The following is a 16,334-nucleotide window of genomic DNA, read 5'->3' as shown; positions in this document are numbered from 1 at the left end:
AAAATGATCAGGATCCAGTTTTTGTGTTGAACTCACATGCTGTTAGTCATAACTTGGGCACACAGTTTGGTCACTGAACTCAGTATGAACTTCTTTCAGATTCCTTGGAAGTTTGGAGTTATGCAGGACTTGCAATGTTTTTCAAACAGGTATATTGACAGGTCTTATCAAAGAGTTCACTGTCCAAGCATGAGCACATGGTGGATCCACAAGTGAAGATACAGGTGGAAAATCTATGGCAGATGAATTTCACATGACATTATCACACAAGGCATCTGTGGGAAGCTGGGAGTTCAATATAGAGCTTCTATAGCCACATACATGCATATATATTTTTTCTGTACACACGCAGAACTATATCCTGTCAAGGCTAATATCTTTAACTATATCCAGAATCGTATGGAAAGATAGAGAAAAAAATGGAGCAAAGTCTTAATAGCCCCTGCATGAAACAGAAGGTCCATGTTAATGTATTTCAGTTACAGATTCACAGATGTCTTTTATCGTAGGCACAGGTAAAGTTTCATGTAAGCGGCATAATCAAAAGCGTGGGAAAATGCAGCACGATCTGACAGAATGCTTCTGACAGAGGCATTTTAAAACAGGGATCTAAGGAGGAAAGATCTTTTGGCATTGTCAGTCTTACGGAGAATTTCTGGACCTCTGACTTGCCAGGAAGTGTTCATAGTAAACTTCCTTAATGTATTGGTCAAAAGCTCTTACTCAGACACCTGACTGTAGAAGAAACGAGTTTTTCTTTCTAACAAACAGTATTCTCACTGCAAAACAGTGAAGTAATAAACTAGACTATTTTCATTCATCCATATCTATATATATATGTGTATATATACACACACATATATGCACATACACACTTGTGCACACACATACAAATACATGTGTGCATATGTATATGCATAAATATATTTAAACACACAGGCATTCATATTCATACCAATTTACTGCGACAGCAATCACAAATATTGGGGGTTCTAGAAATCAGTAAACAGACAAGTACCACAGGCTCCATGTTTTGCACTTATTCTAATTTATTGGGTCTTGTGGTTCACTGCCAAAAGGATCGTTAGCCATTTTAAAAGAGCAAAATGGCAATGAACAGGTCTTTGTGACAAAAGATCTCACTATGGATCCTTCATCTTTAACCAGTTGGAATTATTATTTTTTTTAGTTTGTTTTGCATGGTTAAACACGTGAAATGTGGACAAAAGGCTTTATTCTGTTTGTTAGTGTGCATTATCAGACTGGTTATGCCGCGTAATGTTTAGAGCTTACTTTTATTTTTATAACCTATAGCCAGTATTTTACGTGAACAGTTAAAGACACGGTTTACATCAAATGCAATTAGATGTAACTGGATAAAAATGTGTTTCCACTGCTTACTTTCTATAAACAGAGAATATTTATTAGTAGGCAAAGCTGATATTGTATTTGAGCTCCTAGTAAAACATTCACTTCTACTACTAGCAGTCACAGTAGAAGTTAAATATCTCTATTTGTTAAATTTCAAGAACTGTGAGAATATAGTGCAGAATTAGTTAAAATACAAACATTTATTTTAAATTAATCAATTATATTTCCTCAGATTCTGCTGATCTTTCAGAATATATGGTAGAATATCTCTTTATGCTTTTGATTTTAAATTATGTTACTCTTGTAAGTCAAAACCTGTATATGTGTTTTTCCCTGGAGAAATTAATATTCATTGCTTAAAGCCAGATGCTTTCTCTTCTGTGCATGTAAGACCTGCATACACAACTTCTAAATTGCTAGTGGGCTTTCTGTCTGCAATTTTCAGAGCTCTGTACACATCAAATTGTCTGGTCAGTCGAAATACCTTCTCAAGCTACATAAATAAAACAGAAATTGACAGTTTCAAAAGATGAATTAGGATATGGAGACATTAATGGCCTTAAGAACACTATTATCCATAACGATCATATTGGGATTCTAGGGAGAATCAAGCAACAAGACGTTATTTTGATGTAATGCTTTTCTTCACAAGGGTCTCTGTTGGAGTGAATCCGGAGCTACACAACAAAAATTCACAACCAGCACAATGACTACTAAAACCCGTAGAACCAATCAATCAGAGCCAGAAGACAACTAAGGTTTGAATTCTGAGATGTTAACCTTAAGTCAATGACAGCAGAAGAAAATGACAAAAATTCTCGAGCGAGCACATTTGATGTCAATTGTTCTTGTTCCATATCGAAAAGGCACAATTATCCTTCTATCCAGAGAATTACACCTTCCAACCAATGCTACTGTCTTTCTATGCAGAAAAGGTTTCAGTGCTACACAGTTATTTTCTCTGTGTAAGAGATAACATGCCACCCATATTGACTTAACATATGGACAAAGAGAAAAACCTGAAAGATGTTCTGTTTGGAGGTGACTACTGACCTAACAGAAGTAAGAAAAAAATAGCAATACAGGGGTTAAAATGAAAGCACAGAGAACTTGAAGTAACAAAAAAAAACTTTTTTTTTTCAGTAAGCGAAAGAAACCTTGGCAATTGTTTTTATGAAAGTAATCAGCATTTTAAATCCTCTACATCTTGAACACCAGTGATAGTACTAGCAGGGATATTCAAACAAAAACGGAAAGGAAGGGCAAATGAAAGAACAAAGACCCAACTAACCAAAAATCTTCAAAGAATTAACGAAAATGACCTGATTTCATGCCCAAGATCCTGGCAGACTATCCTGCTGACTGAAGAATGAATCTATTATGAGTGTTAAACAGCTTTTATACTACTTCAGTGATTGCATGAAATCATTAAGTTACAGCCTGTGTTATCTTAATTTTTTTTAGGGCGACTTAAATGATTTATGAACTTACTAACCGAAATGATGACACACTATATTCTCTAAATAAATGTTCTTTGTTCTAGGGAAACATATCAGTAGGAGGGTTGATCTAATAATTATTCTTAAAATATTAGATTTTGAAAATGTGTATATTCTGGAAATAGATTATGGTAATGTTTACAAAAAATGAGATTCACTCTCCTCCTTGCCATTTGAGTTTCCTTAGGATCTTTGATTAAATACACCAAACAAATAAGAAGAAATACAAAGAGAGATTGTCAAAACACAGGCTCCTGCAGTGCATTAAAAAAAAAATATAAAGAAGGCAATCTTGGCATCAATATTCTCTTTGGTTGCCAAACTGAAACACGCTTGCGTTCTTGTCCAACAAACTGACTCCTGAGAACACTCCTCACCCTGCTGGCCCAGCCAGCACCGTTCCCTAGGATCCTTCTCAGTGCTAGCACTTGTTTATCTCACCAAGAGAAACTCTACCCTTGATTTGAACCCCAGTAGTTTGATACTGAGACAACAACATGGAGTGAGGGGATATGGGGTAGGGCTGACCTTGGTCAATGGCAAAACACCTTAGAGGCTTTCGATCGTTGTGGGATTGGGCTCACTGATAAGTTTCTTCTTGTTCACTGAGATTTCTGAAAGATTCTGTAGGAAGATGGCATCTCTTAAAAATATACTGTTTCATCAGGTCTAGTCATGCTTTTCCCAAGACCTTCAAAGATGGGCTGAGGGCTGATGTTGCAGACCAGTGTCAGAAGTTAGCTTTTTCCTGCGCTCTTGAGTGGTAAGTGCAAGCCCCTTACCTAGAGCAGATGACTTCTCTGCCCTGCTGAGAATATGTTACATACATAACAGAGCTGGAAAGAGAAGACTATTATGGGAATCAAAGTTCCCTACTTCCCTTTGGTCCCTCTTGCCCAATTCAGAGCGCCTAGTGTCTGTCTGCCCTTCTTCCTGGGCCACAGTGTCCATGAGAGCTCAGACTCTTCTATCATTGTCTTTGGAGATATTTGGAGATATTCATACCTGAGGGAGGCATCCTGCATAACTGGGATTGTGGAGACAGACCTAAAAATGTGTCCAGTCCTTATTTCCTGCACCTCTAGTATCTCTAGTATCTATCTGAGGGGCCTCTTAGACTCCCAGTGCCATTGGAGGTAGCCCATATGTGGTAGCCACAGGAACTCAGTGCTGATTAATTCCTTCACCTTGGTGAACATCCATCCTATGTTCTGGTCAACTCATTGAGATTACTGGTAAACCAAAACAGGGTCCAGTTATAATTCATCTGAAAACATTTTTTTACAGTTTTCTGTTATGTATACGTAGCTTCTCAGTTTAAATTATCTGTTCCTTTTTTTCTACCTTTTCACAAGCATGTTCCTTCCAGAGAATCCCCTGGATAAATACATAAGGAAATTAATGCAATTTTTATAATAAGAATTGCTAATTGTAAAGCATCACTACCTGATATGTATTTAGGCCCATAAACAAAAATCCTTTCCTCTGAATGAAATTTACAATTGAAACAAAGGTCTGGAAATTAGATGATTTTGGAGAACATCATCCAGGTATTGCTAGACCTGGAAATACACTCATTTGAAGCTTTTATTTTGCTCAGGTTGGTGATTATTCAAGCAGTTTCACCAAAGCCAGTTATTTAACTTTGTCATGTCTTCGTTATGCCCAGCTACCTGGATCAAGAGAGGCTGTTAACATATATCACAATCAGTAATGAAACTCATTGCTATTTTTCAGATCCAGACATTCTTTAAAAAGTCCTACTTTATTAAAAAATCACAGAATCACAGAATGTCAGGGATTGGAAGGGACCTCAAAGGATCATCTAGTCCAATCCCCCTGCCTGAGCCGGACCACCTAGATCAGATCACACCAGAACGCGTCCAGGTGGGTTTGGAACATCTCCAGAGAAGGAGACTCCACAACCTCTCTGGGCAGCCTGTTCCAGTGTTCTGGTACCCTTACTGGGAAGAAGTTCTTCCTCATGTTTAAGCGGAACCTCCTATGTTCCAGCTTATATCCATTTCCCCTTGTCCTATCATTGGATGCCACTGAGAAGAGCCTGGCTCCATCCTCATGACAGTCACCCTTTACATATTTATAAACATTAATGAGGTCCCCCCTCAGTCTCCTCCAAGCTGAAGAGACCCAGCTCCCTCAGCCTTTCCTCATAAGGGAGATGCTCCACTCCCTTCATCATCTTTGTGTCCCTGCACTGGACTCTCTCCAGCAGTTCCTTGTCCTTCTTGAACTGCGGGGCCCAGAACTGGACACAATATTCCAGATGCGGCCTCACCAGGGCAGAGTAGAGGGGGAGGAGAACCTCTCTCGACCTACTAACCACACCCCTTCTAATACACCCCAGGATGCCATCGGCCTTCTTGGCCACAAGGGCACATTGCTGGCTCATGGCCATCCTGCTGTCCACCAGGGCCCCCAGGTCCCTTTCCCCTGTGCTGTTCCCCAACAGTTCAGTCCCCAACTCGTACTGGTACATGGGGTTGTTCTTACCCAGGTTCGAGACTCTACACTTGCCCTTGTTGTATTTCATTAAATTTCTCCCCACCCAACTCTCCAGCCTGCCCAGGTCTCTCTGAATGGCAGTGCAGCCTTCAGGTGTGCCAGCCACTCCTCCCAGTTCAGTGTCATCAGCAAACTTGCTGACCATGCACTCTACTCCCTCATCCAAGTCATCGATGAATATGTTGAACAATACTGGTCCCAGTACCGACCCTTGAGGGACTCCACTGGATACAGGCTTCCAACTGGACTCTGTCCCATTGACCACTACCCTCTGGCTTCTGTCCTTCAGCCAGTTCACAATCCACCTCACCACCCGATCATCCAGACCACACTTCCCCAGTTTAGCTGTGAGGATGCCGTGGGAGACTGTGTCAAATGCTTTACTGAAGTCAAGATAGACCACATCCACTGCTCTACCGTCATCCACCCACTGGGTGATGTCCTCATCAAAGGCTATCAGGTTTGTCAAGCACAACTTCCCCTTAGTGCAGCCATGTTGACTGCCCCTAATGACCCTCTTATCCTTGATATGCCTAGAGACAGCACCAAGGAGAGGTTGTTCCATTATCTTTCCTGGGATGGAGGTGAGGCTGACCGGTCTATAGTTACCTGGGTCTTCCTTCTTGCCCTTTTTGACGACCGGAGTGACATTTGCTTTCCTCCAGTCCTCAAGCACCTCTCCTGTTCCCCACGATTTAACAAAGATGATGGCGAGTGGCCTGGCAACGACATCTGCCAGCTCCCTTCAGCACCCATGGGTGCATCCCATCAGGATCCATGGACTTATGGATGGCCAGGTTGCTTAACTGGTCCCTAACCAAGTCCTCATCAACCAGGGTAGACTCCTCCTCTATCCTGACTTCCTCAGGAGCCTCAGGGTTCCGGGGCTCATCAGGATAGCCTCCAGCAGTAGTAGACTGAGGCAAAGAAGGCATTCAATAACTCTGCCTTCTTCTCATCCTCTGTCACCAGGGCACCCTCCTCATTCACCAGTGGGTCTACATTGCCTCTAGTGTTAGTTTGATCTGCAGTGTATTTGAAGAAGCCCTTTCTGTTGTCCTTGACCTTTCTTGCAAGGTTTAATTCAAAGGAGGTCTTAGCTTTCCTAGTTGCCTCCCTACATCCTCTGACAGCAGACCTATATTCCTCCCAAGTGGCCTGCCCCTCCTTCCATGATCTGTACACTCTCTTTTTCCACTTGAGTTTGCCCAACAGTTCCCCATTTAACCATGCATGGTCTCTTGGTACCCTTTCTTGACTTCCTACCTGTTGGGATGCACCGGTCTTGAGCTCGGAAGAAGAGGTCCTTGAAGGCTAACCAACTATCTTGGGCCCCTTTACCTTCCAGTACTCTGCCCCATGGGATTTCTCCTAGCAATTGTTTGAAAAGATCAAAGTTCAAAAAGATCAAAATAAGATCAAAAAGATCAAAATAAAACAAAACAAAACAAAATTTTAATTCAACTATGATTCCACTGTAGGAAACAATTGCTGTTTGATTCCACAGGACCAAAATCAACATCTTTTTTGTTCTGCGTACCTACACTGCCTGTAATAATGAGGCCATAGTACTGGACTGCAAATACTATTTTTTCAATGGAAATCTATCAACTCACAATTCCAGAACCTCTCTTTGAGCTGCTCTTCTCTGTTCCAAGCCTATGAGCTACTGGATTTAAAAAGCTGACTGTGTGCATTCAGTAGTCTAGCCTTTTGTAAACATTTTGAGAATGATGACCCGTCTGATTACTATACCTTCTATCTGCCATGTTGAATGGAAAATTCCCTAAAGCAAGCTGACCAATTATAATGCAGGCCAGAAGCAATTTCCTGATACAGTGAATTTCTGGAAAAGGCAGACAGAACTTCCTTGATACTCCCTATTGATACAGCAATAGTGGAATGTAAACTTGTTTGCTTTTTGGTGCATTTATAATCCCAGTTCTTGGTTGCCCAGCAGTAACACTGTGCATGCAATTAAATGCCCAAAGAAGCAAAGGTTCTGAAGAGATGAGGGCAATGGTTGACCAGTTTGCCAAGCTACCAGTTGAAAGCTACCTCACCATCACCTGTTAGAGTTACGCTTTACTGACGACAGCCCATTTCTTTCCTCAATTTCTACTGCACTAATTTACATCATTTCTTTCTTTGACATATCCCGTTCCACTCCTCTGTCACTACCTCCCTCACCTTTTGTGGGTTTTGTATGTGATGTTCATGTGAAGGAAACTGAGGCCGATGGCTGAGACATGAGCCCCTGTCTTAGTTTTCAAAGAAACAGTCTTATTTAAAAAAGACAACAGCTCTGATGCTTCCAGTCCCACATGGGCCCTTCCAAACAATTGTCAGTGACGATGGCTTCTAGAATGTGATCAAATGTATAGGAAATGACAACCCCAAGAGAAGTCATACCATAGTCTCCTTAGACTTTTGAAAGGTTTGATGGCAGACATCTATTTTCAGCCCTCCGTTTTACTAACATTTGTATTGGAAGAAATTGTTGAAGACATTTTATTAATTCCCAATGCCTTAAAATTCCTAAATAATCAGTTCAAAGCAACATCAGGAAGAATAAAAGGAAATGTCATTCCAGACTGTATGCTGGGGTGAAAATTACAAACCAGGGCATGTTGATGTGTACATCTACAAAAGAAACCCCCCGAGTTTTTATTAACACTGTCAGGAGCATACATGTGTGAAGAAGTCTAGTGATAGCTGCGGGCTAAAATATAGAATCACAGGATGGTTTGAGTTGGAAGGGACCTCAAAGACCATCTAGTTCCAACCTCTCTGCCATGGGCAGGGACACCCTCCACTACACCAGGTTGCTCAAAGCCTCATCCAACCTGGCCTTGAACACTGCCAGGGATGAGGCAGCCATAACTTCTCTGGGCAACCTGTTCCAGTGCCTCACCACCCTCAGAGTGAAGAATATGGAGAATGTGTTGATAAGGAATAAAAAATACAACCAACTTTAATGTTGGCTCTACTTAGCTTCACACACAAGTGTGAAGTGGTGAGTGTTTATATTGGTGAGTGTTCTACTACAGTCTTCAGTCTTGCTCCTTTTACCTTATAGATTCAGTTACCAGAGGATTCAGAACATATGAGAGGAACTCAATATGTTCTAATACAAAATAATCTTTAATTTGATAGCATTATTTTCTAATTCTTTTATTTTTCTAGTTGTTTATGAACAAACACAATCCCTTTAACAACAACCTCCAAAGAAACACTTCTTAAGCCACACAAATATCGCGCCGCACAGAGCTACTCAGTTCTTTAAAAGATTTTTTTCTTCCTTTTGAAGACTAGTATTCTACACTTGTTAGGGATACTTACCTGGAAGGGATTTCAATGGTTACTAAATCTATTCCACTAGATCCATAAGCACCACATCTTGTAACCCTTTCCACCTATTCGTAGAATTGCTAAGGTTTTGTAACTTCTATGTCCCAGAACTATTTTACTCTAATGATTAAGAACCTTTTTTTAAATGGTCAACCTAAATGTATTTATTTATACCCAGTTTATATCAATTTGGTTTTACGACAGTGATGGCTTTTGTTTTAAATAGTTCATCTCATTTTATGATATATATTGACAGGAATTGTATCCTCTTTCAGTTCTGTTGGTTTTTTGTTGTGTCGTGTTTTTTTTTCCTAAACATGCCAAACGTTTCCACCTTAAAAGAAAAAGCTAGGCTCTTCTTTCCCCTGATTTTTTACATCTGTTTCAGATTTTAAATCATTTTGCTTGAACAAAAATACACAGTATCCCTGAGGAGATTTCCTCAGGACTTTATTTGATAGCATGAATACTTCCCTATCTCTGTAGAAATTACCTCTTCTGATACAATGTAGGTTCTTTGCATAATTTCACAATCACTCTTTCCATCCTGGTAACCTCTCATCTCATTTTATTTGGATTTAAATTCCTTTGTCTGGTTAGCTGATTTACATAAGAGGCACAGTACTCCCATTGTGTATTAAATAACAAATTATAAACTCGCTTTTCCTTGCCAAAATATTTACTGATATTAACTACAGGAGTCACCTTCCATAAAATATTGACACAGCATTCTCACTAATTTGGAGGTTTTCAGCAGCCATCCAGGTGCTTTCCTGGCATTTCTTTTCATAGATCAGTAGCAATGAATGCCACCAAAATCCGTGGCAATTATTACATTTCCTGCAGGAGACTTCCTTCAAAGAATTATAGAGAACACCGCACCGCTGGATAATCAACATAAAACCAACCCACCATTCCCAACTTACAACAAAGTTGTAACATCAGTTGCAATTATTTAGTGTTCTGATTAAAAATTACATGTATATTTGTCTCTTTTGGCTCTATCCTGAAATGTTGGAAGCTGCTCTCCTCGGGGAACTAAGCACACTACAGAATCAGTTTGTTTGCCCATGGACACAGCTGATCTTTAGTCCATAGATTAAAGTATGGGTGACAGTAGATTTTTCTACTTCTACCTTCCCATAATTTACGCATCGGTTGTCTTTATCGCAGGGTTGGTTCATGCTCTGAAGGCTGGATAGGGAGATAAGGCAAAGTGTAACTTTCATCTTTAAGAAAAGTATTATGCTTAAATTAAGACCTCTCATAAGAAATTTGACTCAGTTAATAAGTGTGCTCCTTGGTGCCAGTCTTTGACTTCATCTCTACAACTCATAACAGATTCATGGTCAGATGAAGACTTGTTTACAGTGACCAGGGTGCTTTTTGCCTCCTTGGCACGCAAACAGTTAGGGGGAAAATAGAAATGCTAGCCCAGAGTACATATAGCAATTTTGGTTTAGGCTAAAAGTTGGACTTGATCTATTTTAAATGCAAACAGGTCATGTAACTTAAGAACTCAAAAAAAAATAAGGTTACTGGACATTATAGAAAGCAATTGCCATACATGTTTAGGTGAAACGAAACCTTAAAATCAGTCTGTCTCCTGCCATGAAAATGACAAGAGTAAACCAAGTAGCACAACATTGTTTTACTCAATAGCTGAGAAATAATGACAGTTTCCATCAAGTTTCAAGCAATCTTCAATATTCTTTGTTGTTCTTTTTAATATGTGCTTTTCCAGTTCTCAGCCCTATTCTCTTGATTTTAATCATTTTATATCTTTCATGAGCCTGCAGTACGTGACCTTGATGCCATTCAAATCAGTGTCAAACAATGGTGCAGGATAAAGGCTTTCATCTCTGGCACTTCGATATTTACAGAAATATGAATTACCTGATTCAACAGAAAGCAGAATAACATGTATTCCCTGCTTTTTAATATGATCTTGATTATAATAGGGAATGTTATTTTGAAATTTAAAAAAAAAGTCAATGATTTAATTGAGATTTTATTATTTTCTACACCATTACTGCCTCTCCTGAGACTGCCAAAGGAGGGGAAAAAATAAAGGGAATCAAAATATCATTCTAGTCGCTGCATAATTGTTCCATTGTTGGAAAGCAAAAGTCATGCAGCGGTCTCTTGCCGAAATCTCCTCCAACATATTTTAAAATACAACATGCAGTATGGGTAACTCAATCTCATTTTTATGTTATTTCTATTGGGACCATTTGATTGTAAACACCTCATCCCAGGGTTAGGTCACTCGTCCCGAGTCAGTTCCCATGGGCAGCAGTACTTGTTAGGTTTTGGCAGAGAGATACAATGGGTCACCTCCTGTGCATGGCTTGGATGCCATTGGTCTGGAGACATGGAAAGAGAGTTGCTACTTGGCACACTCCCATCAGTTCTTTTGGAGCCAACTGCTTCCCCAAAAGAGAGGCACACCTTTAGGAAGTCTGCAGCTACATGCCATATTTATGCCACTAAAAAAAAAAAAAAAAATTAAAAAGGCGAAAAAAAAAGTCTTCAGTCACTTCTGTCTGACCCCACTGTCCTACCAACATCCTACCAGAAAAGATTCAAAACAGGACAAATACAAAATCTGCTGGTGTCTCTCATCCTATACAGTTCTCTCTCCTTCAGACTCATGGATTTTGACCTGCTATGGATGCTAAAGTGAAGGGAGGTGACTTTCCTTCACCTTTACTATTAAAATGTCTGGTCTCAGGTGTGGGCTTTAAGTGCTGAAGCGAAGAGCAAAGGGAAAGGGGTCCCTCCTGTTCGTACCGCGTGGAGCGGTGCCTTCCTTTCTCGTTAATGTGGTTCAGCTGAGTCAACACAGGCCTGTGTTTTCCCCTTCCTTATCTCTCCATTCAAATCAGGACTGTGGCCCTGAGGGATCGTTTTCATTAGGTAAAAGATAGGTGAGGGAATGAACAGACCAATTAGACTCCAGATTCCTTAGCCTGGGAAAGCTCATAGAAAAGCAACAGGGATTAAATTTACAGCGTGTGGTTCGTAACAAGGTCACCGTGTTCTGCACTACTTGCTAATGGGACTGTATTATACAAGGAAACTTTGCAGGAAGGTTTATATTTGGAGGACTAAATCAAAAAAAACCGCAGCTTTTCTTTTGATTCAAGTAGCTTGTGCCTCTTTTGACTTCCCAGCTCATTCTTGAAGGGAATAGGCAGAGGATAGAAGTAAACACAAGAAACACTTTCTGTGGGATTGTGTAAATTAAAGCCAATTGAAGTCTAAGCACAAACCCAAATAAATATTAAAGTATGATTACAGATCTATAAAACTTAACAATGTTTCTGTGATGATGGCCGAGAGGAGAAAAATTCTCAAAGACCTGATTGAAAGAGCTGAAATGAAATACAATTCCATCTTTCATGGTTTTAGGAAGATAATTTTGGTTCAATGTTGACTAATACAGAATAATAGGAATAAAATATGCTGCCTCAGTCTCTGCATTATTGGCTTTACATTATTGGTCCTGACAGCTGGTTTTTAAAATGCCGTAAATATTGGGCAATGCTGTCTGTTAAGACAAACCACTTCATCAAGCATATTTCCAAATCATACTTTATTTTCAAAATGTGTTTAATTTCTCTATTTTGCGGCCCACTGCAAAATTGACCTGCAACAGAGTGCCCTCTACTGCATGTATTTAGGAAAGGAAACTAAAGCAAGTTCCTTAAAAATAAAATCTTTACAGACTGAGACCAGCAGTTTTGCTTACAGGCCACTGAACGTTGAGCTAAAGGATGATATATACATACAGGCATATGTCCCTCTCACCTTCTAAAGAGCTGGATACCACTAGGGAAGAATAGTTTAAAATAGGTATGAAATTTCCACAAACTGTTTCATGGTTTTAAATGAAATCAGTGTGTGTCTTTCCATACCAAAATGGTCTGTGTTTACAGGTTGGAGCATTATTAGGGAAACTAACAACTTGTCCTGTATTGCCCTGCCCACCCCTTTCCTTTAACTACCAGCAGGGATCTATAACAACATGAAGTGAGAAAGTCTCTCTGCTTATAGATTTGTTTCCTCAGTCCTTAATCTCTCATGCTCCCTCATTTCTCCCCTTTTCTCTGTTTGCCATTAGGTCATTACTATTAAACTGAGCATTCCTTTTCATTCATGTCTCCTTGATAAACCTGTTCAGCGTTACTGAGTCACACCTCTTGCAAATGATTAAGAAGATTATTCACCAGTGCTGTCTCAAAAGAGTGGAAAATGACAGGTTACAAATGTATCATGAAAGCAATTCTACAGCAAGGCACAAATTCTTAAGTAGGTCTATGTTTTTGAAGTCTTCCCCATTTTTTCCTTTTTTCCCCCATTCAGTCTGAATTGGACCAGTCTAATGCTGAGTTTTGTGATGGACCAAACACCTGCAACTTCTGTAGAAACTCACAGTGGCTCTTACTGCTCAGTCCCTCAGAGATGAGAAAACTACTTCTCAAAACACTGGTATAAGCTAACATCACATTTTTGAGCCACTTTTGGAATGCCCTGATTTGTACAATGAAGTCCATGCTTTGCCAGCCAGTATCCGTGGAGCCACAATTTCGTTTTTAAAGTCTCAGTTTACATCTTGAGCCACACTGAAAGCAACTGAACTGGATCTTGCTGCACGATCAAGAGTGTTCCGTGTTAGCCCTCTGCAACCAAAGGTGGTGTTTGAACACCTTAGGACATTTTTTAGTATGTCACTAGGGCAGAGTAGAGGTAGGCAGTAAACAACAATATTTTCCAAAGCAACATAATCAATTATCAAAAGTTCTTTAAACAAAATATAAAAACAACACAAGCAGGCATTTCTGTCGTCCATAGTACACATTTGGCCTTGCATATATTTCAGCAATTAATTTTGTGTCTATGGATTTGTTCCCACATCTGAAACTTTCCCTTAAGGAACCCCTTGTTGATAGTTTACAAGTTCTAAGGATGATATCTCTGCAATTGCTTTCCCTTTGCTTCATACCTGTAAATCTTGTATCTTGTGCTAAATCCCTGTCGACTTCTGTCCACAAAATCTGTGTATTCCTGTGAGCGATGGAAGGGTCCCTTATCAGAGAGGAGCCAGTCGAAGGGGCTTGTGGCATGCTGATCCGAAACAGCAGCAACTGCTAAAACCCAGCAATGAAGACTCAGTGCTATCCACTCCCATAGAGCCATCAGAGAGAACAATTCAGCACCAGCACTGCAGCGCCATATCATGCTTCCACTGGGGACTTAGAGCCTTCATTCTCTTAGCTTTCCCTCAACACCTAGACAAAATACACAATCAATTAGATAAGCACACACTAGGCATCCCTTGGAAGCAGAAACAAGTTTCCTTTCTTTCAGTTTAAAGAGATAGTGGCCTCTACTTTATTACATTTTACATTAGCATAAACCCCACTAGGCTGGTTAACCGCGGAGTGTTTCAGTACTTCCCATGTCGTGAAACTAACGTCTTCATTAACATCATCAGCGATAATATTTACTGTTGAAGGGAAACCTTCACAAATTGTCAGGGGAAGGATCGCTGGGGTTTGTTTTCAATAGTGCTAGTCATTAATGAGAAGTATGCAACACGAGAATTATTGCCTCTTAGCATCAGTACAAAACCATTCAACAGGGTCTACGCATAAGGTTGCAGTTCAGATATTGGACAGGAAACAGATGAGATTCAGAAGACCCAGATGGCTTTCTTTTCTTATGTCCTTGGAAAAGTCACTCAGTGGCTTGTCTTCACTACAGACATAGCTAACAGACTCACGTTATTCTGTTCAAACCAGCGTAGCTGGTCAACGGGCGACTGCGCAGACCAGCAGCACTGGACGTGCCCACAGCGGGGAGTTCACCGAGTTATTCAAGCTCCACGTGCTGCAATTTTGAGAATCCCTAACAGCAGCACTTGACTTGCAGTCCAATTCATTCCAATCCAATGGATCAGCTCAGAAGCACTGTCTAAACTGAGCTGAAACAATTGTTTGGGTGCCCAATCAAAAATCAAGTATTGACCATAGCCTCATGTAGGAACTCCGTGAAGGCAAGCCACAGTTTCTCTCTATACCTCAGTCCCATAACTGTGAAATGAGATAATGATTCTACATCCTGCTCAGATTTTGTGACAACATCTATGCAAGAGCATGAAGTTCTTAGAAATACAGAAATGATAAAAGTCATGTAAATTCCCAAATACATAGAAACAATCGGTTCTAGTTTTCAGTGTAAGGCAAAACAGCACAGAATTAATTACAATATATTAATGTGAGAGCTTTCATTTTTCTAGCTGACGAATTTACAGGGAAAAACATTTCTTAATTCACATTCACTCAAAAAACAGCACTCATTATGACATTTTTACAGTGCCCTTTGCTATGATTTTTTTTTTCACTTGGCAAGAGATTTTTCTTTACCATCAGTAATTTGATTTATAAAGTGTATGCTGAGTGAAGGCTGCTTCCAATAGAACAGTTCTGCAACGTCACACTCAGTACTACCGATCCATTACAACGGAAATGGTGTAGCTGAGTAAACACACTCTGTGCACATATCCTAGACACTAATATTCTGAAAAGTCTTTTGTATAGATTATAAACATATCAGCTGCAGGAAGCTAACTGCCTCCAGAAGAGCACAGAAGTTCATACGAACCAACAAGAATTTACAGTCTGAGAATATAATAATCTGTCTGTACCATCAGAGAAACAGTCAAGGTTTATTGTCTCCTTAGACACAAATGTAATTGCAACGTGATTTGGACCTGATCCTGCAAACAATAAATGTGTAAGCAATCTCACCGAAAGAAAAGACGCTATTCATATATTTCATGCTGAGCATACGCCGCAGCACTGAGTTGTGATCATAAATGATTACAACCACACAGTGGTTTATGATCATAAAACACAGATTGCATTAATTTTATAAATCCTTTCGAAATGAGATTCCAGGAGTCTACAGTAAAGAGCTCTCTGACTTTTATTCATACTCTCGAGCAATCACTTACATGCAAGAAGCCTGCAGATCTGTGTATACTGTATGAAGTTTCAATATCTTCTCCCTACATGGGTCTCTTTTTTCTATCACAGGTTGAAGTTCATGTATGTGAGGTTACACTCTTGTGTAACCTTCACGACATCATATGAGAAAGCATGCACAGATTTGAAGCAAAACTGAAAAGGAATAGATTGCTCTCCTAGCCCATAAAAGCCATGATGATCATCTAATTGCCACTTCCTGTTAAAATTAGCTCAGTGTGAATGAAGACATGTCAGTCAATTCCAGACTGGCCAAATCTGCTTTTGCATTACAGTAGAATGAAAATCCACAAATATTTCTGTCCCTCTTCTTCTCTCTAATCAGGGAAAAATACATTGCACAGCATACTCATTTCCCTCCATCATCCTTTTCGTAGACTAGGAAGACCCTGAGCATAATTTCTTTACATTATGTGAAGCTACAAAGGACATAATGAGAATTTTAATTTTCATACATATTGCTGCTATAAAATTGCTAGCTAGGACGTAAGGTTCTATGTTTCCTAAATTACCTTTTATATTGAGAAAATCATGTAAT

The 16,334-nt window shown here is 39.7% G+C and overlaps 1 protein-coding gene across 2 annotated transcripts in view; it reads right to left on the bottom strand.

The window, feature by feature from the left end:
* BRINP3 (BMP/retinoic acid inducible neural specific 3) overlaps window positions 1-13,988 on the bottom strand; it is a 216,519-nt gene extending 202,531 nt beyond the window's left edge. The window contains exon 1 of one of the 2 annotated variants that reach the window (XM_086617402.1): window positions 13,753-13,988. In XM_086617402.1, the coding sequence (XP_086473528.1) occupies window positions 13,753-13,988 (236 nt within the window). The remainder of the gene's footprint in view (window positions 1-13,752) is intronic. The other variant, XM_086617403.1, reaches the window with a different exon arrangement.
* Window positions 13,989-16,334: the final 2,346 nt, after the last annotated feature.

Source organism: Tauraco erythrolophus, chromosome 10 (assembly GCF_009769465.1).
Source record: "Tauraco erythrolophus isolate bTauEry1 chromosome 10, bTauEry1.pri, whole genome shotgun sequence".
Classification (NCBI taxonomy): Eukaryota; Metazoa; Chordata; class Aves; order Musophagiformes; family Musophagidae; genus Tauraco; species Tauraco erythrolophus.
The sequence above is the reverse complement of the archived record's forward strand: the minus strand, read 5'-3'. Positions and strand labels throughout refer to the sequence as shown.